At 35.2% G+C, this 26,351-nt stretch overlaps 1 protein-coding gene across 3 annotated transcripts in view; it reads left to right on the top strand.

Annotated features, from left to right (window-relative positions):
- SMARCAD1 (SNF2 related chromatin remodeling ATPase with DExD box 1) overlaps window positions 1-24,376 on the top strand; it is a 46,245-nt gene extending 21,869 nt beyond the window's left edge. For all 3 annotated transcript variants that reach the window (XM_015890455.3, XM_007441305.4, XM_007441306.4), the window contains exons 8-24: window positions 871-955; window positions 2,778-3,172; window positions 7,971-8,173; window positions 9,603-9,693; window positions 10,368-10,467; window positions 11,984-12,043; window positions 12,216-12,291; window positions 13,783-13,918; window positions 15,194-15,331; window positions 15,782-15,877; window positions 16,017-16,134; window positions 16,300-16,421; window positions 18,765-18,953; window positions 20,722-20,840; window positions 21,014-21,196; window positions 21,981-22,090; window positions 23,342-24,376. In XM_015890455.3, coding sequence (XP_015745941.1) covers window positions 871-955; window positions 2,778-3,172; window positions 7,971-8,173; window positions 9,603-9,693; window positions 10,368-10,467; window positions 11,984-12,043; window positions 12,216-12,291; window positions 13,783-13,918; window positions 15,194-15,331; window positions 15,782-15,877; window positions 16,017-16,134; window positions 16,300-16,421; window positions 18,765-18,953; window positions 20,722-20,840; window positions 21,014-21,196; window positions 21,981-22,090; window positions 23,342-23,403 — 2,283 coding nt within the window. In that variant the 3' untranslated portion in view covers window positions 23,404-24,376. The remainder of the gene's footprint in view (window positions 1-870; window positions 956-2,777; window positions 3,173-7,970; window positions 8,174-9,602; window positions 9,694-10,367; window positions 10,468-11,983; window positions 12,044-12,215; window positions 12,292-13,782; window positions 13,919-15,193; window positions 15,332-15,781; window positions 15,878-16,016; window positions 16,135-16,299; window positions 16,422-18,764; window positions 18,954-20,721; window positions 20,841-21,013; window positions 21,197-21,980; window positions 22,091-23,341) is intronic.
- The last annotated feature ends 1,975 nt before the right edge of the window (window positions 24,377-26,351 follow it).

The raw sequence follows: 26,351 nt of genomic DNA, 5'->3' as shown, positions 1-26,351 counted from the left end.
GTTCTGTTGCATTGAAACACTGCTGTGACACCATTAAAGACTTTGCATGTCTGTCACTTATACCTATAGGAATTTGAGAGCACTTTAAAATGTAATTATGGGTTTTTGGCATTCCCTCCTTTCCTAACCAAGTTTTCAATCTGACGTAAAGGTTAGTGGATTGAAAGCCTCACTAAAATTGAGACTTTTAATTGAATAAACATCCATAAGACTTGTCTCAGATATAGTGCTTTTTAAATTATTTTGGCTTTTTAAATTATTTTACCATTAAAATGTAAAATACCATATTTTACATTTTAATGGTAAACAATGATTAGAAGGCAAATAGTTGCATCAAAATGTGTAGAGTATTCCAAGCTTTGTTATTTTCAAGGGTGCTCTTCCATTTTATTCTCATTTTGGATCGATTGATCGATCTATCTTCTTTGTATTTTTGAAGTTCCTCCAGACCTGCTAATATCCTTTTTTTTTTCCTGTATGCCACAATATTGGCACTCAAACTTTGCTTGAATACTAAATATAGTAACTGTAATCTAGCCATATTGGTGACTAATATTTAAAAGTTGAATAAAAAATTATCATTGGAAGGTAGTCATGCAAAATTGTTGGCAAATTTGGATTAGTTTGTTGCATTTATTCTGCCTATAGCAATATTAGCCTTAATTATCAGATAAAATATAAAGGCTCTTGTAGAGTTAGTATGCTGTACGTTGTCATTATAGTTCTAAATGCTGAGATTCTTTCTTGAAGTGCTTCTTAATGAGACTAAGATGACTATGTGTGCAATTCTGATAACAAGATCTCTATGTGTATTGTATGGTTTATTAATCCTGTGATCATACAGGATTTGTTTTTTATTTTGTGAATTAGGAATTGAGAGATGTACTTCAAGAACACAACTGGATATATCAAGAAGCTCTGGATTCTTTAAAAGCATTTATGGAAGATCAAGAGGGTAAAGATATCTTCCTTTTAATTAGTATATACCATTAACTGAGGAAGCATGCATCCTTCTTACTGCCCAGATATTCAAAGAGTTGCATAACTTGTTTTTAATAAAAGGTTTGAAAGAGATTTAAAAAATTATTCTGTATGGATTTTGTTTAACTTAGTGAATCAGGAGGCATAAGAAGCAAAATATATCACAATGTAATATAAAAATATAAGACGTAGTAAAAAAAAATAAAAGCATACAACATCAGAATAAATGAAGAAAATAAATTATTATGCAAATAAGTTTTAAGCAGACTTAAAACAACATTATCAGCACCATTTCATGAGATAGTTACTAGTGAGACTGTCATTGTGAAGAAAGCCCTCTGTCTCATTCTTACAAAATGATTTTCTAGCAAAAGAACTTGGGGCAATGTATATTCTGAAAATTTTTAGACACGAACAAGTTGGTGTATGAAGAATTGGTATTGTAAGTATTGTGTCCCAAGCTATTTATGACTTAAAGGTAAGGGCCAGCATCTTGAAGTGGGCTTGGAAGCAAATATACAGCTATTTTATCATTTTAACATGCTCTCCTCTGGTTAAGTTTCATTGCCCCTTTCGGATGTATTTAAAATATCTGAGCATAGGCCAAACATAGATACTGACATTACATACAGGAAGTGTGAGTCCCTATAATGAAACCATCTTTGCCTCAGAAAGTTCAGCAGGGCCTTAATTGAAAAGCTATGTACTTTGCATGCTTTTTCAGAAGTGTGGTAACCCATCTAGAACAGAATATTCATCTGATTTCTAGATATGAGGACCACCTATATTCTCCATCTTTCTGAATTCAACTAATGTTTATCATCTAGCTCAGTACTAACTTCCAAGCACTAACACAGCAGCTGCACAGTTTTGTTTGAATTTGATAACATAGAAGGATAGATAACTTTACCATAATGATTGAATGATTATGACATGACCTCACAGCTTTGTATAGATAGTATGGCAAATGAAATGGTGCTTTGTGAGTCCATGACAGGCTGTGGAGTTGAAGATTTTTTATCAAAAGTAGATATTTGTGACTGCGAGATAACTGAAGAGGACTTCTCAAGAAGGAACTGAATGTTCATGCCTGGAAACATTACCCACTTTTTAAAGAAATATTCCTGGACTCCATGCAATCAGTCTCCACTGACTTGCTGCTAAAATCCAAGATGGGCACATATTCAAGAATGCAGGAGATTGTCCAAATCCCTCCATATATTCTGCCCACGACTGAAACTGATTCAATAGAAGCAGAAGATGCTCAGAACATCACAGCAGAGACAGCACTGGTATCCAAATACTCTCTGAATACCTCAGAAATAGTTCATGGCAGCCTTTTCTAGTTTTCCACTAGGACTGTTTTAACAGCTCATTCACCAGCCATGAAATCTCTACTAAGCAATTACTTAATGAAATAATGTGGTGAAGTAAGAATACTTTGACTTTATCAGTGCTACAGAATAGATAAATAACATGTTCTCCCCACTATCCATTCATTGCCAGTGTGATACTCACAATACAAGAAAAACCTTCATAAATTAGTGCTTCTTGTAGTACCTTGTCAAATAACTTGTCAAATATTGCTCTGAAATGTTCTCTGACTGCTTCAGATCATTTTAACAGGAGCGAAATTGGGCAAGAGAGCTGCACTGAATCTAAAAGGTTGTTACATTTGAACAGAAGCAACTTCATTGTGCTTCTTTAGACTTCTGCTAGCTTTATTGGGTTTTGTTTGTTTTTGCTTTTGTCCTCACTTCCCAAATTGTCTGTATCCGTTTATGTTATATATACAGATGCACAATATCCTTCCAAAAGTGAAGTTTCAAATGGAAAGGGGGTATCAATTAATAATACCCATTACCACCAGAATGACACTAATGTGAGGCTCAAAGAGAAATCATCCAAAACATCTGAGAATGGCTTCAGGAGAAAAGAAAAAAAGAAAAAGATTTGGAGTACTAAAAAGGATTCACAGGAGCTGGAGTATGAATCTGCTTCAGAAGCTGGTAGCTCCCTTGATGAGGACTATAGCAGTGGTGATGAAGTGATGGAAGATGGTTATAGAGCTAAAATTCTTAGTTTTCTTCAAGATGCTTCTCTTGGTGAACTCACTTTGATTCCACAGTGTTCTCAGAAAAAGGCTCAGAGAATAATGGAGCTCCGTCCCTTTAATAGTTGGGAAGCTTTGGTAAGTCTGTATTATTTTCTTTGAAAAAAATATCAACAGTATTTAATATATTCAAGGGATGTCTTCATTCTAAGAAGGCATACATGGGTGGCTTTACTAACTAGGCTAAAACACTATGCTTGTTCTAAGCCAGTAGCATTTCAAACAGTGTCAGATGACCTAATTTTGAATGTATTAAGGGATGATTTTCTTGAAAAACACAAGCTGATTGGCTGGCAACACTGTCATTTATTCTGGAGCTCTGAAACCTGGTTCACTTTACTGCAGAAGAAGAATTTAGAGCTTTCATTTGTGAAGCTGCCGTTTGCTAGTCTGTTCTGATCTGCTGTAGTTGAGAAACCATACAGAAATGAAGAATGTGGCAATTTTTTACTGCAATTACCTCAGAGAATCGGCAACCAACTTGCAGGGTTTCTCCATGACTGAGATGCCAGGATGAGTGTATTAAGCTTTATTGTTTGAAGAAACTTTTGTTATTTGTGATTTTCTTCTTTTTAAGTCATTATTACTGACTTTTTAATTTTGATGTTATAAAGTAAGCAATACAGTAATTTTCTTGAATATTGTAAGGGTGTTGGTTTTTTTAAACTTTCAAAAACAAAGTAGAAAAGTCTTAATATGGAAATGAAAGAAAGAAAACATATGTATTGGTGAGTACTTTTTACACTGTCCCAAACTTGGTAATTTTTAAAAAAATGTTTTCAGTAACTCTGTATTTCATGCTACTCCACCAAAATGAGCAGTCTCTAGTTTTAGCAGTGTGACTTTGTGGTTGGGATTCTTAATTATTCAAAGAAAAAGTTGTGGAATTTTGGTATTTTGTCTCTGTGAGTTTTATTTGACATTGTTTTACAAAAATAGATGGCAGTAAGCTGTTTTTATCTAATTCTTCTGACTTTTGTTCCTTAAAACAGTATTTCTAGGAAGCGAGGCCAAAAAATAAGTTATTTTTTATATCCACTGCATTTAAACTTTTTTTTTAAATCTCTTCTATAGATGCTGCACTGTTGTGAATTAGGTATTTAATCTTATTGGACCCTAAATTGTTTAGGTCAGGTTTTTATATGAAAGAAATAATATTTACGCATATTTTAAAGTGCATACATGAAAAATACATGCGTATGGCTTTACAGCAATGCTGCCTCTGATGTTGTTTTGCCTGAAGTCTTACACTTTGAACAGAACATCTGTCTCTTTAGAAACAAGTTGAGCTTTGCCTAAACAGCTTCTTTGCAAAATTAATTGCTAAAGAGCTGCCATTATCTGAAATAGTTCCACAGAATGAAATTGTGTGGGCCTGTTTTAATTCAAAACCTCTTTCATAAAAGATGCATTTGTCAGCACCAAAATATTTACTTAGTTTCTGTAATGGCATGCCCTAATTTTAATGAAATTGAGCAAATTATATTCTTGGAAGCTTTCAGAAAGAAATAACTTCTAAAAATGCTGAAGTAGACTGTTCAGTAGTCCAGCATTTTTGTTTCTAAATAATGCAATATTTTTTTTAAAAATAATAGTCCTACTTTGAAGTATGAAAAATATAAATAAATAAGGAAAGTATTCCAGTCTATTTTTAACAAAGACATGTTATACACCTTTAATTTTATATGTGAGGTCTAAGAGCTGACAATAACTTGATGGCCATAATTTTATATGTGGTTTCTTAATTTGAATAATGCATAAATATGCCAAAACAAGTTATAAACTTATAATTTCCATATGCTAGTTTTGTAAATTGTTCAGTTATCAAATAAAAGCTGCTTGCAACATTTCCTTTAAAATATCTGATAAAAGAATCACAATGAGTTTATGGCATAGCAAGAATTTGGATTGTATGGGTTACTGGATTTTTCTTATTGTATGCAAGCTTAATCAGATATAAGCCACAGGTAAGGAATGAATTTAGGAAAAATACCTTTCTATAAAGTTTCTGTATTAGTTACTGTAATTGCCCACATATGTCTTTTCAGTAATTAGAATGCCTTAAATTAGTCTAGTATTGAATAGGCAAGAAATCATTTTTGTAAGTTTGAAATGGATGTTAACATAATGCCTTGGAGCAAAATGGGTGCCATTTGTAATAGATAGCTCCATTGGGTTATTATTTAAAGTTGCGTTTAAAGTTTGAATGGAGTTGATGAGATCCTCAAAAAGAGATATGTGGTAAGTTTGAGGAACAAAAGGCAATGTGTCAAGCAGTATATGGAATTGGAGAACGTGAGGATAATTAGGTATGGAGAGGTATAGTGAAAGGTGTTGGTGGAAAGTAGATTTAGTTATTTTTCTTACCTCATGTCTTAATCTTTCACTTAGTATATTATACTCCTTTTCTGCACTTTGCATAGCATTGCTTACCTTAAAAGGGAATAGTATGATGGATATGTATGTCCATTATAGCCATTGAAATGGTTTTAGTTAATATAGTTTAAAACAACATTTAACAAAACAGTTCATAACAAAACAAACATTTCTTTAAAAACGGTAGCTTAAGAAATTTAAGGTAACTCATGTAGTTAAAAAATCAACAGCCCTAGAAATGAAGAAGCAGCCTGAAACAATTTTTAAAAGCTAGTTAAGGGCTTGAATCAAAGTGGGCTATATGTAGGTCTGTTAGAAGGTTGTTCATAAGCTGGCACTCTCCACCAAAATGGAGACTGAAGAAACTGAGGCAAACAAAGCTCGCTGGCCCCAATGTACAAACAAGGCTTCTGAGGTACATCCTAAAACACAGGGATAAATTAATGTGGTCCTTTAGGTAACCAGACCCCAACCATTTGGACATACAAATGCTCTGATTCCAGCTTAGTGCCCCTGCATGCTTCGACTGTCTAATCAGTTGAACATCTTTATAGCTATATTGCACTAGTTGAAATTTGAGAAACTTAATTTGTTATGAGACAGCTTCAGGTGCTTGTACTTAGAAACTTTGTATTTACCAATATATGATCCCTTTCATTTAAGTCAATGGAATGTTAAAATGCTTAATTTTGACTTGGATTGGATGCATACTTAACAAATGGATTTGTGTTTAAATCCGACTTAACTATGTACAAGTTGAATGTATTCCATTATTCATAAGATTTATTTTGGAAAATGGCTGAAGGTGTTTCTTGTTTTGACTCAGACTTGGAAACAGATAGTAATTATCCAGCTTGAAACAAACCAGATGGTTTTTATAACAGATGGTTTCACTTTAGCTGTAATATTTAAAAATTACAATTTACACCAATCTGAGATTTAGCCATTTAAAGTAATTTATTTAAAGTTTTAATTATCTTATTAAAATGTCATATAGTTAAAATAAATTCACTTTTGGTGGTTTAATCCTGCTTAAATTCAAACAAATTTCATAAAGTTTAATCTTTCTTCATAGAGGGTTCATCAGAATTGCCAAATAAAAGCCACAGAGTTCTAGGAAGAGCTGAAATGCACTTCACAATATGTTACTTAATTATGGATGTTATCATAAATCAAATAATAACTCATAAGTTTGCCTAAGGATGGGGCTTTTATAAGCTGTGGGATTCCTGTTGCCGCTGTTGCTTTTGTTCTCTACCACCACATTATAGTCTGAATTAGAATTAATATTAATCAGAGTTCACTTTAAAACAAGCTTCAAGTTAGTAAGAAAATATATGTTTGTTCCCCTAAACTTTCCATAGCAGTTGTTATGATTCCTCTCCTGCCTGATTTTTAACAGATTTTAGAATATTTTAATTTAAAAAAAAAGAATAGGAAACAAGCATGCTGCAAAACCAACAACCTATAGCATCAGCTTTATTTCCAAGAATGCTGTTGGAAACAGATGAACGGGTGAACTTTTTAAATTCTTGATGTTTCTATAAGATACATTTAAATTGTCTTCTTATGAATCTATATAATACCAAGATAAAAATAAAAGAATGCCTGTTTAGCCTGCACATTATGAAGGAGATTACCTTATTTAGAAACAGGGTAATAGATGCTATTTTTTACTGGTTTGCAGTCATGGATTCAACAAAAGATCTTTATAGCTTTAGGATTAGGAAAATAACATCTTCTTTTGCATTCTGTTGCACATAACAAGTTACTTCCCTGTTTAAACAAGCATGGAGGGTGTTTCTTAGTGCCGGAGGCAATAATAAAATTGCAGATAGATCTCTGACAAGTATTGTCCATGTTGATTATCTTGGCTTTAAAAGGGCATTCCATCTTTTCCAGGTGGGTGGTGAAGAACACGCAGACTTTAGCTGCTCTGTCTCTTTTAGAAATGATAGTTTTGTATATAGCAACCAACTGCCTCAATAGTTTGTCATTGTAAGCAGTGGACATAGCCCTGACAGTTCACAAATAATTCCTATGAATGCTTTACAGCTCTTTGTTTTTGATGTTCTTTATTTTGTTAACTTTGGTTCAGACCAGCAGAATAAATAAAAGCACACGATCAAAGAACAAAATTATTTATATAGAATGTAACAAATCTTCAGCTTCTTATTAATAGTGCCCTCTGTTGTTGAAACATGATTTTACAGTTTTCATATCATGATCAAATGTAACAGCTAAAGCAATTTGAAAAATACTGTTTTTGGTTCATGATGTGAACTAATTCATTCTAAAAATGCACAAGAACATTAATTACTTTACATGTGATACTATGTGTAGGCCAGAAAACACTGATCATATGCTATTCCAATGTTTAATGAATAATTAAGTTAAAATAACCAAATAGTCTGAGGAATAAAACTGATGGATTCTCCATGCTCAGTTTGATTTTGCTTTTGTATTTAAACCTAGTGACTTACTTTTCTTTCTCTGGCAGTTCACAAAAATGTGCAGGACCAATGGCTTGTCAGAAGATATTATTTGGAATTGCAAAACATTGCTAAGAGAAAGAGATGTTGTGTTAAAACTTATGAACAAATGTGAAGAGATCTCAAATAAACTGACCAAACAAGTAACAAGGATCACTGGAGATGGAGGTGGTGGATGGAACATTGACCAACCATCCATCCTGAATCCAAGGTTAGCAAGACTGCTTATTAATAAATGCTACATGTACAGAAAAGAAAGCCAGTGAGGTATAGTGGTTAAGTGGACTAGGAGCAGGGAAACTCAGATTTTAGTACTCAGATTTAGTACTCCATTAGCTGCAAAAGCCAGCTGAATGACCTTGGGCCAGTCACTCCCTCCCAGCTATATATCAGGCTCTGGGACAATCCGCCTGACAAACAAAATCCCTTGCTGCATTGTGCATTGATAGCTTCACTGTAAGTAGTAGACAAGCACAGCATAACCACAAGCAGGACCAACATTAACAACAACAGAAAAGAGCTGTAAGCTGTAGCGTTGGCTTTCAGATTCTTAGACTTGAAAAGGTGACTGGCTTTTCAAGTACTAAGTATCCAGTAGCATTTGCTTACATGATCCTGAAAAAAATCCGTGAGAAAATAATCCAAGAACATTATACAGTTCTGCTTCTCTTTTTCTTAACAGAGCTGTCTATATTGTGTCTACTGTTTTTCCCTTAACATCAGAAAACATTACTAGAATGTATTAGCCTTTTCAGTTCAGTTTGGAGAAGTATTGGAAACATTCATAGTTAATCCCATATGGGAAGGGACTTTAAAAAGCCCAGTAAGTAAGGCAATGCTGTGATTACTGCAGCAAAAGCAGTGTCTCACCATTGTTTTCTAACACAAATGTAATTTGAATGGTTCTGACTAGCAAATGCCTTGAACATGAAATTTCAAGCCTCTTAGCTAGCACCCCAGACTCTTTTGTGACCTTGTATGCTATATATTAAATAATAGCTTGTTCTAGAAGAAGATGTTAGCAAGTTTTGGTTCTCTTTTTCCTTAATGCTATGGCTAAATCTAATTTCCATTATTATTTATTAAATGTATATGCCGCCTAACTCCTAGTGACTCTGGGCAATTTAAAAATTGTTTAAAACATTAAAAACAAGAAAAGGAGACGAAAAATGAAGAGTGAAGATGACCAGAATAACAAAACTGGATGAAAACAACAACAACAAAAATACCCACAGAGTCTAAAGGGCATTTCAGTCATCTTCACCAAAAGCCTGGGAGAAGAGCCAGGTCTCAAGCCCCTCAAAACACCAGTAGGGTGGGAGCTGTTCAAATCTTGAGGGGAAACCTCATTCCAGAAGGCAGATACTGCTACAGTGAAGATACACTTTTGGGGTCCCAATAGAACATTTAAAATCTTTACATGTTCTAATTCATACAAAAACTATAATGTACAGTAAGTCAGTGTTATTTCCCATATAATAGTGGGACAATCAAGGGCAGCATGAGTGCAATACAAAGGCAAGTTTTCAATAAGGAATCTCTGTCTTTTAGCCACTATGCTACATGTTTGGTGAACTGTGCAGGTCAGGAGGTATGAATTCACATAATAGTAACTTATATACTTTCTTTTCTATTTTCAGCATGGAACTTAAGCCATATCAGAAGATTGGTTTAAATTGGCTAGCACTTTTGCATAAGCACTCACTGAATGGTATTTTAGCTGATGAAATGGTAAGTTGAAAACATAGTAGCTTTTATTTGTACTGAAATAATTCATAATACATGTAGCTGACCTAGTCACCAATGAACTTCCATGGGTGAGGGAGGACTTGAAGTGGGTCTTTCCCAGCCTTAATCCAACCCCTTAATCATTGCATCATACTAGCCTTAGGCTCTTACGCACGAGAGAGGATGCCACATCTGAATGGGCTAGCATGAAGACCTAGGACTAAATCACACTGCGAGTGTGCAGACTGGGGCATTCCAGACTGTAAATAGAGTTTTGGAGAAGAGTAATATGGCTGTCTTGCAACTTCAGTAAGGTGGCAGTATTAGAATCAATACCTGAGACTGCAAAATATCAAAAGCTAAAAAACTTGAGAGTGAGTTTTATGGACAAAGAAGCAGCAGTTGCCAGGAAGGACCTGAGTGTCAAGACATATTGAAAGAGTGAAGGAAGAGTTTGCTGGTTGTACTGTATAGATAAGAGATGCCATTATGTCTACAGAAAAGGAAATGCCTTTAAATATTTGAAAGCACTTAAAGAGTCGCAAATTATTTGAAAGAGGCGATGTTATTTGTGACATTAAAAAATTTAGCACTTCTACATATGCCTCTATATTTTACATTTAATACACAACATCATGCTATAAAAATAACTGTTTCTATTTTAAATTTTTATCTAGGGTTTAGGAAAAACCATTCAAGCAATTGCTTTTCTGGCATATCTTTATCAAGTGGGTGATGTAGGTCCACATTTGATTGTAGTGCCAGCATCAACATTAGGTAGGTAAAATTTTGGACCCTTGTGTTGGAAAAAATACCAAAGGAATTTAAATGTTTCTGATTTTGTTCTTACGAGTTTTGAAGAATCTGATTTATTAAAGCTGAGAAGAAGCCTCACAAAGTTAAGAGTGTAATCATTCAACAGATTTCAGAGTAGGTAATCTTAACATACAGTGTCTGCCTTCAGTTGTGTTTAACCTTAGGGATGTATCAACCCTTTAGAGTAGATCAGCCTAAGAATCCAATACCATATACTTTATGCATAAAATTACTTTTATTAGAACAGATATTGTAACAGAATCTTGCAAGTCAGAATGTGCTTCTCTCACTTAGGGAGGGGCCTATCTGAGATGTTTTTCTCAAGTTAGTTTCTTGGAATGGACTTAAACTGTGCTTGTCTAATCATTGCCTTGGTAACATCTTCCCACAGTCCTTCAAAGCCATTCTGTATGCCCCTACAGGATGGAAGTCTAGCATAATCTAGACTCCTGCATGTTTAGAGCTACCTGGTATGTTTGTAGCATCGTATGGTAATCCTGGAAGTCACTGGAGCATTCCTCAAGAGTATTGAAGCAGGCATTTCCCAGAGAGAAAGAAGTCCAAAGACATCCCAAATGTCTAAATGGAAAAGCAACAAGGTGGCTTTGGAACATCTAGATTAATTCATATCCTCATTTATCTTAGAGCCAATATGCTGCCTCGTTTGAGTATAGATAGTCCTCATTTACCGACCACTCATTCAGTGACTGTTCGAAGTTGCAACAGTGCTGAACAACTGGTATTTACAACCAGTCTTCAAAGTTCTGCCCGTCTCACCACCCCCATAGTCATGATCGTGATTCAAGTGCTTGGCAACCAGCTTGCACTTACGACAGTTGCAGCGCCTATGGTCACACAATCACCATTTGCAACTTTCCCTGCCGGCTTCCCAAAAGCAAAGTGATTAGGGAAGCCAACAGGGAAAGTCACAAATCACTCCAGTAAGTATCCCCCACCTTCCAGCGCTTGCATCAAGATGCACCCTGCTTCCCCCAGCCTCCCTGCACTCACGCATGGCCTGCATTGGGCCTCCCTGGGCCTCCCCTACCCCCTTCATAGCACCCCTTCACCTCTTACCTGGGACTGCATGGTAAACCACTAAAAAAAAAAAGTTTCAGTATCTTTTAAAATTACATTTATGTTGTACCCTTCCTCTAAAGAATGTAGGGATCTTTCCACTAATAATGTAACCCTATACATATTCACTCCAAGGAAACCTGAAGAATTCAGTGAAATTTACTCTGAAGTAGAAGTTCAATTGTAGCCTAAATATAACTTACAAGAGGTAAGTCTTTGAGAGATGATGATTGATTTAAGGATCCCATATGGCTTCATAGTGAGCAGAATTGAGCACAGCCAGTTACAATTATATTGTCGTTTTCTATTTTAGGGTAAGCAAGTTTAGAACTAATGATGACCTGCAGGTAGATTAACAGAATGCTTCTTTAACACTTTCTTGTATTTTTTTAAAAAATAGATAACTGGATAAGAGAAGTTAACCTGTGGTGTCCTGAACTCCAGGTCTTATTTTATTATGGTAAGAAAGTGTGTTTCAAGGTAAAACATCTCTAGTTAAAATATAGTAAGTATGCCTTTTTTAAGGCATAATGTAGCAAATTGAATTTGTGAATTGCAATCAAATTCTTAAGAATGTTTTAAATTACCTAGAGTTACTGAAAAGTCTTAACTCATTTTGCATTTTTGCCTAGGATCTCAAGAAGACAGGAGGCATCTCAGAATGGATATCCACAATAAAGTAACAGATTTCAATGTGATAGTGACAACGTAAGTATAAGTCAATATAAAGTGTAGTCATTGGTCTAACAAACTACTTCTTTTCAAGTTTTTCACCTGAGCATGACATTTTTATTTGGTATAATAATAATTTCAAAAAGAGATGTACAAACATCACATGCAGTAATATTTCAAACTTTAATTCAGAATTAAGCTGAACAAAGAAGAGTAAAATTGATTCTTAGTAGTTAGACTGAGAGGAGTGAGTGTGTTCTTTCTTTTCTCCCATTGTTGTTGTCGTTGTTATTAATTGCATAGGAAAGAAAATAGGTTTGGGAAGATAACTACAGTGGAAACAAACACTGTTTTTGTAACACAGTGTGAATGAAACCCTCCTCTGTCACAAGGATCTTGTGGACTTTCCAGTGTGTCAGTATATTCAGAGCAAACAATTATTAACACCCTTCCCCAGAAAGACGATTTGTGTAGTATAAAAGGTCTTCCACATAATTCAGTCAGCTGTAAGTCATAACAATGGATAATTTGTTGGACTGAATAATTATCAGTACAGGATTCTTTATTGGAGAAGGAAGAAAGTCCGTTTATTGTGGGAAAATATAAATGAATATATCTTTGTAAGCGTACCAAATGTAATAATTGCATGCAAAACACAAGTATGTAATTACATTTAGAAACCTGTACATAGTATTAATAATTAAATTAGCCTATTCCACCAAAACACTAATGTTACAGTTTATTAAAACCTCTAAAACAATAAAATTTCTATTGATGTGTTCAAATTCTCATCTCATTGTAATTTTCAGTAACCTTTGCTCAAAATATTGAGTGTTGCTATAAATATGTGGCATAATCCAAGATTCATTACCAGTTACACTTCTCCAGTAAGAAATTAGCTCTAGAGAGTCTGTTCTGTATGTTGAATGTATAGTATACTATAGGTAGTCCTCATTTAATGACCCAGTTAGGACCAGCAACTCAGTCATTAAGTGAAGTGGTTGCCAAGCGAAAAATCCTGTGATCGAGACTGTCCTTATGATTTTACACAGGACAATGCATGCTAACTGACTATAATGAAGAACACATGACAGAGAGAGGGACGCATTGGTTGCAAAGTTGCTATTTCACCACCATCATAACGCAAACGGTTGCTGTCCGAGGCAGTCACTAAGCAAGGACTACCTGTAATGGAAAAGCAGTTTTGCATATTATGCCACAGTATTACACAAAAGATGCAACCAAATGCAAATATGATCTTGAAATTGTAACAACTGCCTTAGATCACAGATATACTCTATACCCACACTAGCAATTGCTAAATGCTCCTAGCAGTTATTTTTCTTCTGATAATGGTTCTTGAGACTCTAGCCAAAGTTAAATAGCTCTTTCATTTAAAGGTCTGTATTATACTATTAGAGCTGACTTAATGAATGCTAGAAGATATTATATGTATATATGTATTTAATCAATGAATTTATGCATGTTTCTGAAGCAACATGTGCTCATAGTTTTTTCTCTTGATAGGTATAACTGCGCTATTAGCAGTCCAGAAGATCGTAGTCTATTTCGCCGGATGAAACTTAATTATGCAATCTTTGATGAAGGTCATATGCTAAAAAATATGGGTTCTGTACGCTATCAACACCTGATGACAATTAATGTAAGACACTGATCATTTCTTTACTCTTGGCCCTTTTTCTCAATTATGACTTACATGTTCAAGTTTTAGTAAATGTTACATCATAAATGTTTTGATATATACAGGTAGTTCTCATTTAACGACCACAGTTGGGACCGGAATTTAGGTTGCCAAACAATGCAATCATTAAGTGAATCATCACATAACTGGACCTGATTTTATGACCTTTTTTGCAGCAATCATTAAGTGAATCACCACAGTCGTTAAGTGAATCAAGTGGTTCCTCATTGATTTTGCTTGCTGGAAGCCGGCTGAGGTCACAAATGGCAATAACTTGACCCTGGGACACTGCAACAGTCATAAATGCGAGCTGGTTGCCAAGCATCCAGATCATGATCGCATGACCACAGGGCCATTGCGATGGTCATAACTTCGGGCACCAGTAGTCAGTTAATTTTTAGCGCCTTGTTAACTTTGAACAGTCACTAAATGAATGGTCGTTAAGCAAGGACTACCTGTATTCTGTTTCTTGTTTTATTACATTAAATTACAATCCTGTAAACAGTTATCTGACTGAATTCTGTTAATATACAAGAGGACTTATGGCTAAATATATGAACTATAAAGCCATACATGACACAGGACTGGCTTTCTTGCAGGACCATCTCTTCTCATCATCTCTTCCTGTCCCACAAGGTTGCTTAGAGTAGGCATATTCCAGGTTCCCTTTTTGAAAGAATGCCACTCTAATGTGATCTAAGTGGCATGCCTTTTCTGTTGCTGTACCTGCCCTTTGGAACAACCTCTCCCAGTTATGTGCCTGAATGTTTTTATCACCAGCCTCTGTTGTGTATTGATTATGTTTTTGATTTTGTTGGGGATTTTATTTGTTTTTACATGATATTTATTCTTATTTAATTTTTTTCTCTTTTGTATGCATCCCTGAGTTACAAATTGTGAGAGAGGTGGCTTTATGCATTTTTTAAATAAGTAAACAAACATGCATACATAAGATTGTGGTTAATTGGATAGCCAACTGTAGCAGCTATTATTTGTCAGATGACCCAAACAGCTGAGAATTTCATTGTATTGTTTCACTTCAGTGACATTTAAGTCTGTTATTTGCAACTTCCTGATAATTGTAAATATTGTAGGCAATTTTTAAAATGTGTAACTCTGTGACAATATTAAAATTCTCAACAGTGAGATGGTGTCCATACTACAATATTTTGGCAAAATGTTGGTGATTTCATTTTTCATCTACTAATCACTGCTTATTTATTTTTATGAAAACAGGCAAAAAATCGTTTGCTGCTAACTGGAACTCCTGTTCAAAATAATCTTTTAGAACTTATGTCCCTGTTGAATTTTGTAATGCCACATATGTTCAGTAGTAGCACCAGTGAAATTCGGAGGATATTTTCTTCTAAAGCAGTAAGTGTATTTTGTATGTGTTTTTATTGCTTCGAAATAGAGATAAAAATTATATGTTTTTTGTTAATTTTTGCATTGTAATTTAAAGATAATTCTAAAACATAATTCAGAAAAGTCATCATGCAGTCTTCAAATTTGCAACTCTAGATACTATTCTGTACAGTAGTAAATGTTTTAGTAATTGTAGTCATAAACACAGTGTAGCTGGACATGCACATACTTTAGTTTAAGAATGGGTGGTTTAATAAATGATAATGGCTGAGTTCAAACTTTGTATTAAACTAAAACAAGATACATTATTGTTTAACATGGAATTTGAACCATGTTTTATTTTGGATCGAGGTATTCACATTAAGTACAAATACATACAATTTTTGATCATGTTAAAATAACTTGATTGCACTGACAGTATGAAATGCTCTTTATGCTTTTGATTTTTTTTTTCCTTAGAAATCATCTGAGGAGCACAGCGTGTATGAAAAGGAGAGAATTGCCCATGCAAAGCAGATAATAAAACCATTTATCTTGAGAAGAGTAAAAGAAGAGGTATTCCTTTATTCTGCAGTGAAAAATAATTATTTGATATCAGGCTACCATAAATAAGTGTAGCTTCCAAATTTGTATCTGTGAATCTGTGTGTAAGCTTATCTTCCTAATACATACAATTTCGGTCTTGGTCTGCCAGGTGCTGAAACAACTACCTCCCAAAAAAGATATTGTTGAGTGGTGCGAAATGTCTGAGAAACAGGAACGACTATACCAAGATCTTTTTAGCTGCCTTAAGAAATCTATTGATAGTCAAGGTATGAATGTATATAAATACTTCTCAGTTATTTCTCTTCTGTAGTACAGAAACAAAAACACTGAGCTCTGATGTTTTTCTGATCATATCTGTAAAAAAAGAACTTTTTATTGAATGTACTTGAAGCATGTGAATATGTTTCCTCATACATTATTTCTGTTCACAGAAAAAAATTCCGAAATGGGCAATGTCATGATGCAGCTAAGAAAAATGGCTAATCATCCTCTCTTACACCGTCAATATTATACCTCTGAAAAACTTAAAGTTATGTCAAAACTCATGCTCAAGGTAAGAATCAGAATTAAATAAATCCTCTTGATGCTTTTTAGTTTTGTCATGAGGTGTGTATATGTGTGTGTGTGGTTGTCTTTTTTTTTTTTTTTTGAGGTACATGTTTGTGTGGTGGTTAGGCTTTGTTTTTTGTTTGTTTGTGCCTTCAAGTCACTGTTGACTCCTGGTGACTACCTGAACAAGTCCCTGCGATTTTCTTGGCAAGATTTCAGAAGGGCTTTGCCATTGCCTCTTCCTAGGGCTGAGAGAGAAGGACTGGCCCAAGATCACCAGCTAGCTTCATGCCTAAAGCAGGACTAGAATTCACATTTCCCAATTTCCAGCCTGGTGCCTTAACCACTACACCAATCTGGCTCTCTTGCCATGAGTAATTTTATATTTTTAGATGAATTAATCTAATTTCAAAACCAAACATTAACAATCAAAAATGATTGGGAATAGTTTCTAGAATGGAAAATGGTTTTAAATGATAAAATAAAAGTGTTCTGGTTTTCTAATCTGCCCAAAGGTATGAGTGGATAAGGAACTGGAAAAAGATCACACAAGATACATTTGTCATGTGCTCACAATTATAAACCTGGCTTTAGTGCAGTAGGCAGACACTGGTGATAATGTCTTTCCTGGCATGATCAAGAGAAATTCAGAAGGTTATGCATGCATGCATGCATTTATTTATTTCACTTTATATGGGCACCAATCTTACCAATGCGACTCTGTGCAGCTAACAGAAATTAAACTATAATATAAATACAATGTATATTTAAGAAAAATTAAAACACCACTCCCAGTTGATTAAAATAATGTGGCTGCCAAACACATCATTCACCAGTAGCATGGGCTTTCTGTAAGCCCTAACACCCAAAGCCACTCCATCTTACTAGAATTGAGGTGAAGCCTGTTCATCCCCATCCAGACCCCCACCACTTCCAGACACTGAAACAGAGCCTCCACAGCATCACTTGACCAGGCCATGGCAGAGATACACAGCTGAGTATCGATGACTATTGATGATACCCTTGAATAACCTCACCCAGCAGCTTTGTGTAGATGTAAAACAAGACTGGAGAGGGTTGAGCCCTGAGACACTCAACATAAGAGAGGCTGTGGGGCAGACTTTTCTCCTCCATCAAGAGCGACTGGAACCATCCCCAGAGAAAGGAGGAGAACCAGCATAACACTATACCCCCAATTTCTGACCCCCAGAGCTGGTCCAGAAGGATACCATCGTTGATTATATTGAAAGCTATTGAGAGAGATCATGGACAGCAAGGATGGATGCACTACCCCCACCCCCTTCCTCCAGAGGTCATCCACAAGTGAACCCAATGTGATTTCAGTCCCATACCTTGACCTGAAACCTGACTTGAAGGGGTCAAGATACAGGTAGTCCTTGCTTAACGAACACAGTTGGAACCAGCAACTCTGTCACTAAGCAACATGGTCATTAAGCGAGACATCATGTGACCATGTTGGACTTATGACCTCACTTCCACTGCGGTCATTAAGTGAATCACCCATGGTCATTAAGCAAGACATGTGATCACAACTTGCAATTTTGCCAGCTTCTCTATTGACTGCTTGTTGGAAGCCAGCTATGAAGCACGCAAATGGTGATCGCAGGATGCTGTGACAGTTGTAAATGCCTGCTGGTTGTGAAGTGCCCTAATCTCAATTGCATGACCACGGGAGGGTTGCGATGGTCGTAAGTGCAAGGACTGGTCATAAACTCACTTTTTCAGCGCCATCATGACTTTGAACAGTCGCTAAACAGGGCAGTCATTAAGCAAGGTCTACCTGTAATCCACTTCATCCAGGGCCTTCTGAAGTTGCAAGGCAACCACCGCCTCAACAACCTTCTGTAAAAGGGTGAGGTTGGAGACAGTGTGAAAGTTACCTAAAGTGGTCAGGTCTAGGGATGACTTCTTGAAGAGGGGGTGGGCCACTGCCCCCTTAAGGGACAGTGGAACTTCCTCCTATCTCAAGGATGCATTCACCACGCATAGTACTTTCACTGCATGGCTTGCAGTTGTGCTGAGATGTTTATATTTTGATTTTCGTATTAAATTATAGTATAACAGAAAGTTGTCTCAGCCTTTCCCTTCTCATCAGTAATCCCAATGAAAATCCTCCCTGAAATGTAATTGGCAATTTTTTAAAAAAATGTTAATTGAATTCCAAATAATTCTGAAAAAGTTAACTGTGCTACTGTAAGCTACATTTCAGTTTGTACAGTTTTATTATAAATGGGACTATGGAATAAAATAAATTACAGGACAGTAGGTGTATATTGCATGTTAATATTAGTCATTTTTAAATAACTAAGATTTTTTGTTGTTTTAGGAGCCTACACACTGTGAAGCAAACCCTGATCTTATTTTTGAAGATATGTGTGTGATGACTGATTATGAACTGCATTTGCTTTGTAAACAGTATGCAAATATTCAGGATTTCAAACTTGAAATGGATCTAATTTTGGATTCTGGAAAATTTAGGACGCTTGCACGCATTTTATCGGACTTTAGAGAAAAGGTTTGCCCTGCATACTGATACCTTTCAGTATACTCACTTTGTGAATTGATGAACTGATTTCAGTTGCAAACTGTACTGACAGAAACCCCTTTTAGAAAACCATAGGCATATTGAGCTAAAATGTGGGAAGCTCTCCTCAAATTCCTGACAGTAAGGTCCTTTGTTTTCATAGGTATAACATTAGCCAGGGCTAAAGGTCAGCAGTTGCTTGTAGGATTATGAACTCATCTCCCCTCTCAATACCCTTTATCTAGGTTTGTCATTAACCATGGCTAAAATTCCTGCCTGCTCACAATTTACCCATGGGTAGTGTAACATGTGCATAGGGACTCTTCACCAGGTAGGTTCCTCAAATGTTTGTGTGAAAAATAGTATATATGGGGAAGGGTGTAATGTGATTAACCCCTAAGTGAGTTTATATTACAAACTTTATAATGTAACCAAATAGGCCAGTTACACCTGCCTTATTTAGGACAGAGAGGCTTCTCATGCCATTAAAAATAAATATAAATAAAATGGAGATAATTTGGAGACAGCTAATTGTTGGTTATAGAACTGATGGCCAAAGAAAATGAGGTTCAGAGCTAAGGCAGAAGCTAGTTTTCTAATCTCTGAGAACCTTTTGGGAGAAGACTTAAATACTGGTTTTAGTGGCTGGGGAGAAAAGGAAATCATAATTTGAGTTAGTGGGGTGGTTTCAAGCAGAAAGCAGAGGCCAGGATTTGAAAGCTTCAGATAGAGGTCTAATCAAAGGAGCTTCAGTAAGCAGTCCTTAAAACAACTAGATTGTTTTTGAACCCAAAAGCAGTTAGGTGTTGTACAGTGTATACTTCAAAAGTGGAGATGAAGGCAATCTAATTTCAGAAAAGGCTACTGAGAACTTACTTTACTGGGAAAGAATCTATTGAAGGTTAGGAACTAGGTGTTTTTATTCCTGTAGTAAACATTTTAATTTTGTTTAATTATTTGTCTCTCACAGCAGTGTCAAACCCATGTCAGTGCCATAGGAATTGCTTCTGAGTTTCTGTATGATAATAGAGTATATTTATAATGTTTGAGAATTTATAAGTAATAAATTCTTTCTGAGCTCTTTACAAAATAACATGATGGGGAGTTCCATAGACCAAACTCCAGAGTTTTAAAGAGAAAGTAGATGCATCATTCTTACAAAGAAAAGATAGCATGCGTATGTGGCAAAAATGGAAATATCTGTTCAAGTAATTAGTAGTAATTAGCTACCGAGTACTCCCAGGATGGAAACATAAAATCTTGTTTAGAAAATATGGAACTAGGCTTAAGTTTGGTATTTCTATCGGTTCATATTTTTCTACTACTTAAACTACAATAAAATAACTTGATCCTAAGGTATTAGACTGTTCCTGTGCTTTATGAGCAGCATATTATGGTTTTATCCCATAGAGTTTTGCTTGTGCCCTAACAAATTAGAACTCTGTAGTAAATAATTCTTATTAGCCACTGCATATACATAGATTACAACCAACAAAGACAGATACACTGTTCATTTCATGATCAAGTGACATCACATGGGCTCTTTTGTCCTCTTGAAAACAATAAATTAGTCTATTTTGGCTCTCAGCTTAATATGCATGTTGGAACTCCTCAGATGTTTGAATCCTGGCTTTCAAGTGCATTGCTTAATTATAAAATCAGCCTATAAGCCTAAACCAACTTTTTATATTTGTGTACGTATCTTTCTGATGTAAGCAGGAGTTTTTCCTTAAATTAACTATGCTCCTTTGTCCGTTAGGGTGACAGAGTTGTCTTGTTTAGCCAATTTACCATGATGCTGGACATCTTAGAAGTTCTCTTGAAACATGAGCAACATCGCTATCTTAGACTGGATGGAAAGACACAGATCTCTGATAGGTAAGAACGTATCTACTGTATGAGATTTCCTTTGTATATGCCTTGATGCTATATTCAACAAATGAGCAGGTGTGTGCACCAACCTATATAGTATGACCAACTTGTAGGGGACAAAAAATTTTTAAAAGGTTGCACGCTGATGAATACTTTGCTTTTTATTTCTTTTTTAATAGGATACATCTGATAGATGAATTCAATTCAGATATGGGTATATTTGTTTTCTTGCTTTCAACTAAAGCTGGGGGACTTGGGATTAATTTGACCTCAGCCAACGTGGTCATTCTCCATGATATTGACTGCAATCCTTACAATGACAAACAGGCTGAAGACAGATGCCACAGAGTTGGACAAACTAGGTATGGATTGATGAAACAACTTTCACAACTTTATAAAGTGCTGGTTTTATTATGGCAAATTTGGTATGCTGGCATGGATACCTTGGCAGGAGATAAAACTTTAAACAGTTCTCCAATGTTCATTCTCTCTCCCTCCTTTTTTAACACTGACCAGTCACAAGAAGTAATCTGTCCATACATCCATGTTATCTTCACACTTTTGCCCAGCAACAACACTCATGCATCTCACTTAAATAAGTTGAATTGATTTTATATTTCTAGTGTCAGCCACTACAACGTCTTGTTGTTTTTGTTGTTGTCACTGCTTTACTGTTTGAGACCAGACTAAAGTTTCACTTCATTGAAATTATGGAGATAGCACCAACACAAGAACAGATACAAAGGCAGACTTTAGGGTCCTGGTTAAAATGACTCCTTATTTGGTGAAAAAAAATTACTGATTCATATGCAAATGTAGGAATTGCCAATATTAAAATTGCTTTGCAATTTTTTTCTAATATTCTTCATGTATGGTACATGCACATGAGATGTGACTGCATGTATGATACATGCATACATCACAGTTCTAATCCCCAGTTGCTGCTGTCACTTTGTGTGTTTGTGCGTGAGTGAAATGAGTCATTGATACATTTGTGAAAAAATAAACAAGCTTTGTTTTCTATAAAACTATGCCAAATGGAAAATAATACACTTGCAATTAAACTACAAATACTGTTTTACATAATTATATGAATAAATATTTGATGTGGTTTTGTTTTGTTTTGTTTTGTTTTATTTTGTTTAGAGAAGTGAAAGTTATCAGGCTTATAAGTAAAGGGACCATAGAGGAATCCATGCTCAAAATCAGTCAGCAGAAGTTAAAATTAGAGCAAGACATGACAGCAGCAGATACAGGTGAGTTCTTGCAGGATCCTTTTGAATGTGCTAAAAATGTAGGGTCCATGATTATGTGAGGTAGAAAAAAAAATAGTATTTATAAAACTAAAGGAGTGTGGAAATAATAAGCATATTGTCAGATCTACTGTTGCTTTTGTAAAAAAAAAATTAAGTCATGCAGAAACTGCAGTTCAAGCAAAAATTAATTTAACTATTTTTCAGTACAAACCACTGTTACAATGGCTACTAAAACCTGGTATCTGGTGAAGTTCCTATAATTTCCCCTACTTAGGTACTTTAAAAAAATATTCTGAAAAAATGTCTCCTAAAACGAATGTATGAAGAAATGCATTAGCATAATCAAACAACATATCATATGATTATTTAGAATAAATGTTCAAACTTGTGAAATCTATCTAAGGTCAGCCAGATGTACATTGCATTTTATATTCAGAATATGGAGTCCTATATTGGGTAGATAAAATTGTTTGTTCCAGTATCTATACTTTTTTTTTAAGAAAAAAAAGACATTTAACCTGAGCTGAAAAGCTAGAATGTAGCATTTACTGTTTTTTAAGTTTTATACAATTTCTTAGCAAATGTCTTTCTTTTTTTGATCAAGTATAGAAGGTTTTGACTAAGATGCTCTACTCTGATCAAAATCCAGTTTTGCTCTCATCTGTCAATTTACAATGCAAAGAATCATACAAATGTTTTATAATCCAAGTTACAGTAGTTCTTTCTCATAGATCTCATTGCCATGCCTCCTACTGAACTATTTAATAGACTCTGAAAACAATTTGTACAGCAGGACGCAAAGGCATATATCAGAGTAAAAATTACCATTGACTATGCACAGTCATTTAATGTGCCCCAAATAACTTTTGGAATACTAGCTTTGGCTTTTGGGCTTGCTCAAACACTTGCACAAGAACCTGGGTTCCAGTTTATCATAACCTATGCCAGTTACCATAATGGATCACAGCTAATTCAAACATATTAACATGATTTATCAGTATAATAACTATTGTGCAAAACCTAGAGACTCATTTGGAAACATAAATTAAATTGCACCAGCAATTTGCAAATCAATGTCCAAGCAAATTTTGTATTCCATTGTTTTAAAATTAAAATATTCCATTGGGATAATTTTCTCATGTTCAGTTAGCAAGGTTTTAAAGAATATTTTAATTGCATTCATTGTAACTATTAAGTTGAATAAAATGCTCTTTGAGCATGAAAATCTGACATATTCCTTTAATTCTACAGGAGAAGAAGGAGCCATTCCAGCAGATATAGCAACACTATTAAAAACATCATTAGGTCTCTAATACTAATATAAAGAAAAGTGATGTAGATTTTTTTTTATTTGAGGGAAAAAAACGTGGTGCTTCAATAACTTTTTGTTATTAAATACATTTGTATGAACATTTATAGCTTTTTAAAGAATTCTTGTTGTATTGGTCATGGCATAGCATTTTCCCACTACTGGTACTCAAATTAAAAATGTACAGCTGCCACAAAAATGTAGTGCATAAAATGCCATCTGAACTATCTTACCAAGGCAGTTTTTAATAGGGACCCTAGTTTTAACAGAACTGCTAATGCTTAAAATTGTTGCATATTTTTGTAATTATTTCTACCTCCAAATATATATATATAGAATCTGTCTATTTCACTGGATGTGTGGTTTTTTTACATGTGCCTTATTTGAAATGCCCATATTTGTTGTCTCTTGGCTTGTTTTCATTTGAAGTACTGTAATGTTTTATATCAGATTGTTCACATAATAAAAAATTAACCTTAACGAATTCTGTTTTGTTAAATGGTTATTTTAACTGCAGAAGAAGGGGAGAGAGCATTCAAGCTCTTCATATTTGTTTTCTTTTAACTATGATAGCTTTTCATTAAGGCCTTCTTAGTAGTGACCATGATGTTTTAGAAATTTTCTCCAAACTTTGCTGGCCTTTAAGATATGGCAGAACAAAAGCTTTTGTTTTTCCACTTTTTCCCCTCCACAAATAGACCATTAAGTTTTTTTTTTTTAAACATCCTAGACCATTGTGCATTTGCTTGCTTCCTTTTAACTGTCATATTAATTAAGAGATTTTTGTTTATTTAATTTACTGATTCCCTGTTAAGGTATATTTCTGTGTTTTTGGATAAAAGTTCTCTTAAATTTATGAGAATAGACAAAGTGGTAACTGTGAAGTGTTTAAGATACCTGATGCTACTCAAAATGCATCAAAGGGATAGACAGCGTCCAGTGGGCTTGCAATCTGTTATCAGTCTAATAAAGTGATACCTACCTTTTCACTGCGCTGTTATCTTTCTTTGACATTCTTTGCCTTCATCCAGTAGTGTAATGTGGGAACACAAGATCTCCACAACTCAGCTGCTTAGAGGATAGTTAGTAAACTAAACTGGGAAAATGTGTGGTTAGATTATTTAAATATGCTTCAACCTAGCTTTTTGTATTTTTGATAGAACAATTTGTGTGGAATGTACTTCATTAAGCTAGGATGGACTAGTTTTGAGAACAAGCTATTGTTTTGCTCTGCAGAGGTATTACAGTGTATTTTGCATTTGGTCAAGCACACGCATTGGGCTGTCTGGACAAAAGAGTGCATCCCTTAAGTACCTGAAAATCATAAATAGATCCAAAGTAATAAAAGGAGAGTTGAATTTTTCTCTAAGGATCAGAGGATGAAAGGGGACTTCTTAGGCTGAGGATCAAGAAGGTGTAGATTTTATTTTTAACCCTATTGATCATTAGTACATTATTTTACATTAGATAATTTGTGCATTTCTTCTTTTACTTGCATATTAAAAAAGGATTGATCTTTCAATAAAGGTCTAAATTATTTTAGAAAATCGCATACCACTGTCAGTCAAAATGTTCAGTATTTTGTCAGCCTCAGAAGGACAAAAAGAGGGAAACCTTTCAATCTTTATTCAAGGATCAGTACATCCAGGAATATACTGAATATTTACTGTCTCAAAGGTGCACACACACATAAATTGCATAGGGCAGGAATGGGATACACATTCAGAGCTAGAGACAGGTGAAGAACGGAAGACTCCAGTTTGGGGGGAGATGGGGGAGGGACTCCCAACAAATATTACAGGATATGCTGATCTTTATTCTCTCAGAAGATGACAGTATTAGTGTGATGGATTGGAATGGAGGAAGGGGGGTGAAAACGGTGCTCTCGTCTCCAGAGCAACGCTCTGGAGATAAGCGGAGAAAGCTGGCGCATCCCTATACATTCCAGAAGATAGTAGAGACTTGTGCCTGGGAACTGCTGGTCAGTCTGAGAAGATTTCTGTAAACAGGAGCTGGCAAATAAACCTTGCTGATTGAACCTGCATGGTCTCCAGGAGTTCTTTGGGCTAGGCCTGACAATTAGAATTGAAAGAAAAAATAAAGGAAGCCAGTGAGAAAAAGATACAGCCAATGTGGAGTAATTATTATGGTGGTACAATTAACATTCTCTCTCAACCATGGAAGTTCTGAGGCACTCTCTCCCCATGCAACCTATTTCACAGAGCTGTGGAAAGCATTGGTAAAGAGAAAGCCACCTACCCTGCTTTAAGCCCCTGAAGTAAATACAGGATATAAATCTATTATATAAATCAGCCAATAAATAAATGGCAGTTATTTAATATGATGAGGAAATTCATCAGAAGGAGACTGAACTAGGTTTCCTATCTGCTCTGCAGATGTCTGTTTTCTTTTGCTATCTGAAGTGTGGCGTGCAAGTACACAGAGGATTACATGTATATTCAGTTTATCAGAGGTAGTTCTGACCTCCAATTTAATAAATGCCATTATATTTCAATGAGCTTCTCACTCTGAAGTAATGTTTTAAAATGTAATTCTTTTTATTGGTTTCTGGTTTATATTTACTTTCCTGTTTTCCATTATGATTCATGGTGGGGGGAGGGCATTTAGCTGAGAACACCAGAATAGGGAATACACCAGCCTGTTTGCATAGCACGCTTGTGGCTTCCAGTGCCAGCACATTACATTTGATATATATTCCCCGTTGTGCACCTGCTTACTCTCTTGTAATCCCTTCCTCTCTAATGAATGTAAATACAAACAATTTCCTTCTTGCTAATTATCCCAGCACCTGGGGGAGCATTCCAAAGGGCAGGACTACCTGTATAAAATGTTTGCTGAATTACCCTGGGCCACTTAATTTCATTCAGTCCAAATAAGTTCCCAGCTTGTATAAAGATTAAGGAGGGAAGTCTAAATTTAAAAGTATAGGCT

The sequence above is a fragment of the Python bivittatus genome, unplaced genomic scaffold (assembly GCF_059951505.1).
Source record: "Python bivittatus isolate LINGU-HERP-01145 unplaced genomic scaffold, Pbiv_v1 ctg000070_np1212, whole genome shotgun sequence".
NCBI lineage: Eukaryota > Metazoa > Chordata > Lepidosauria > Squamata > Pythonidae > Python > Python bivittatus.
The sequence above is the reverse complement of the archived record's forward strand: the minus strand, read 5'-3'. Positions and strand labels throughout refer to the sequence as shown.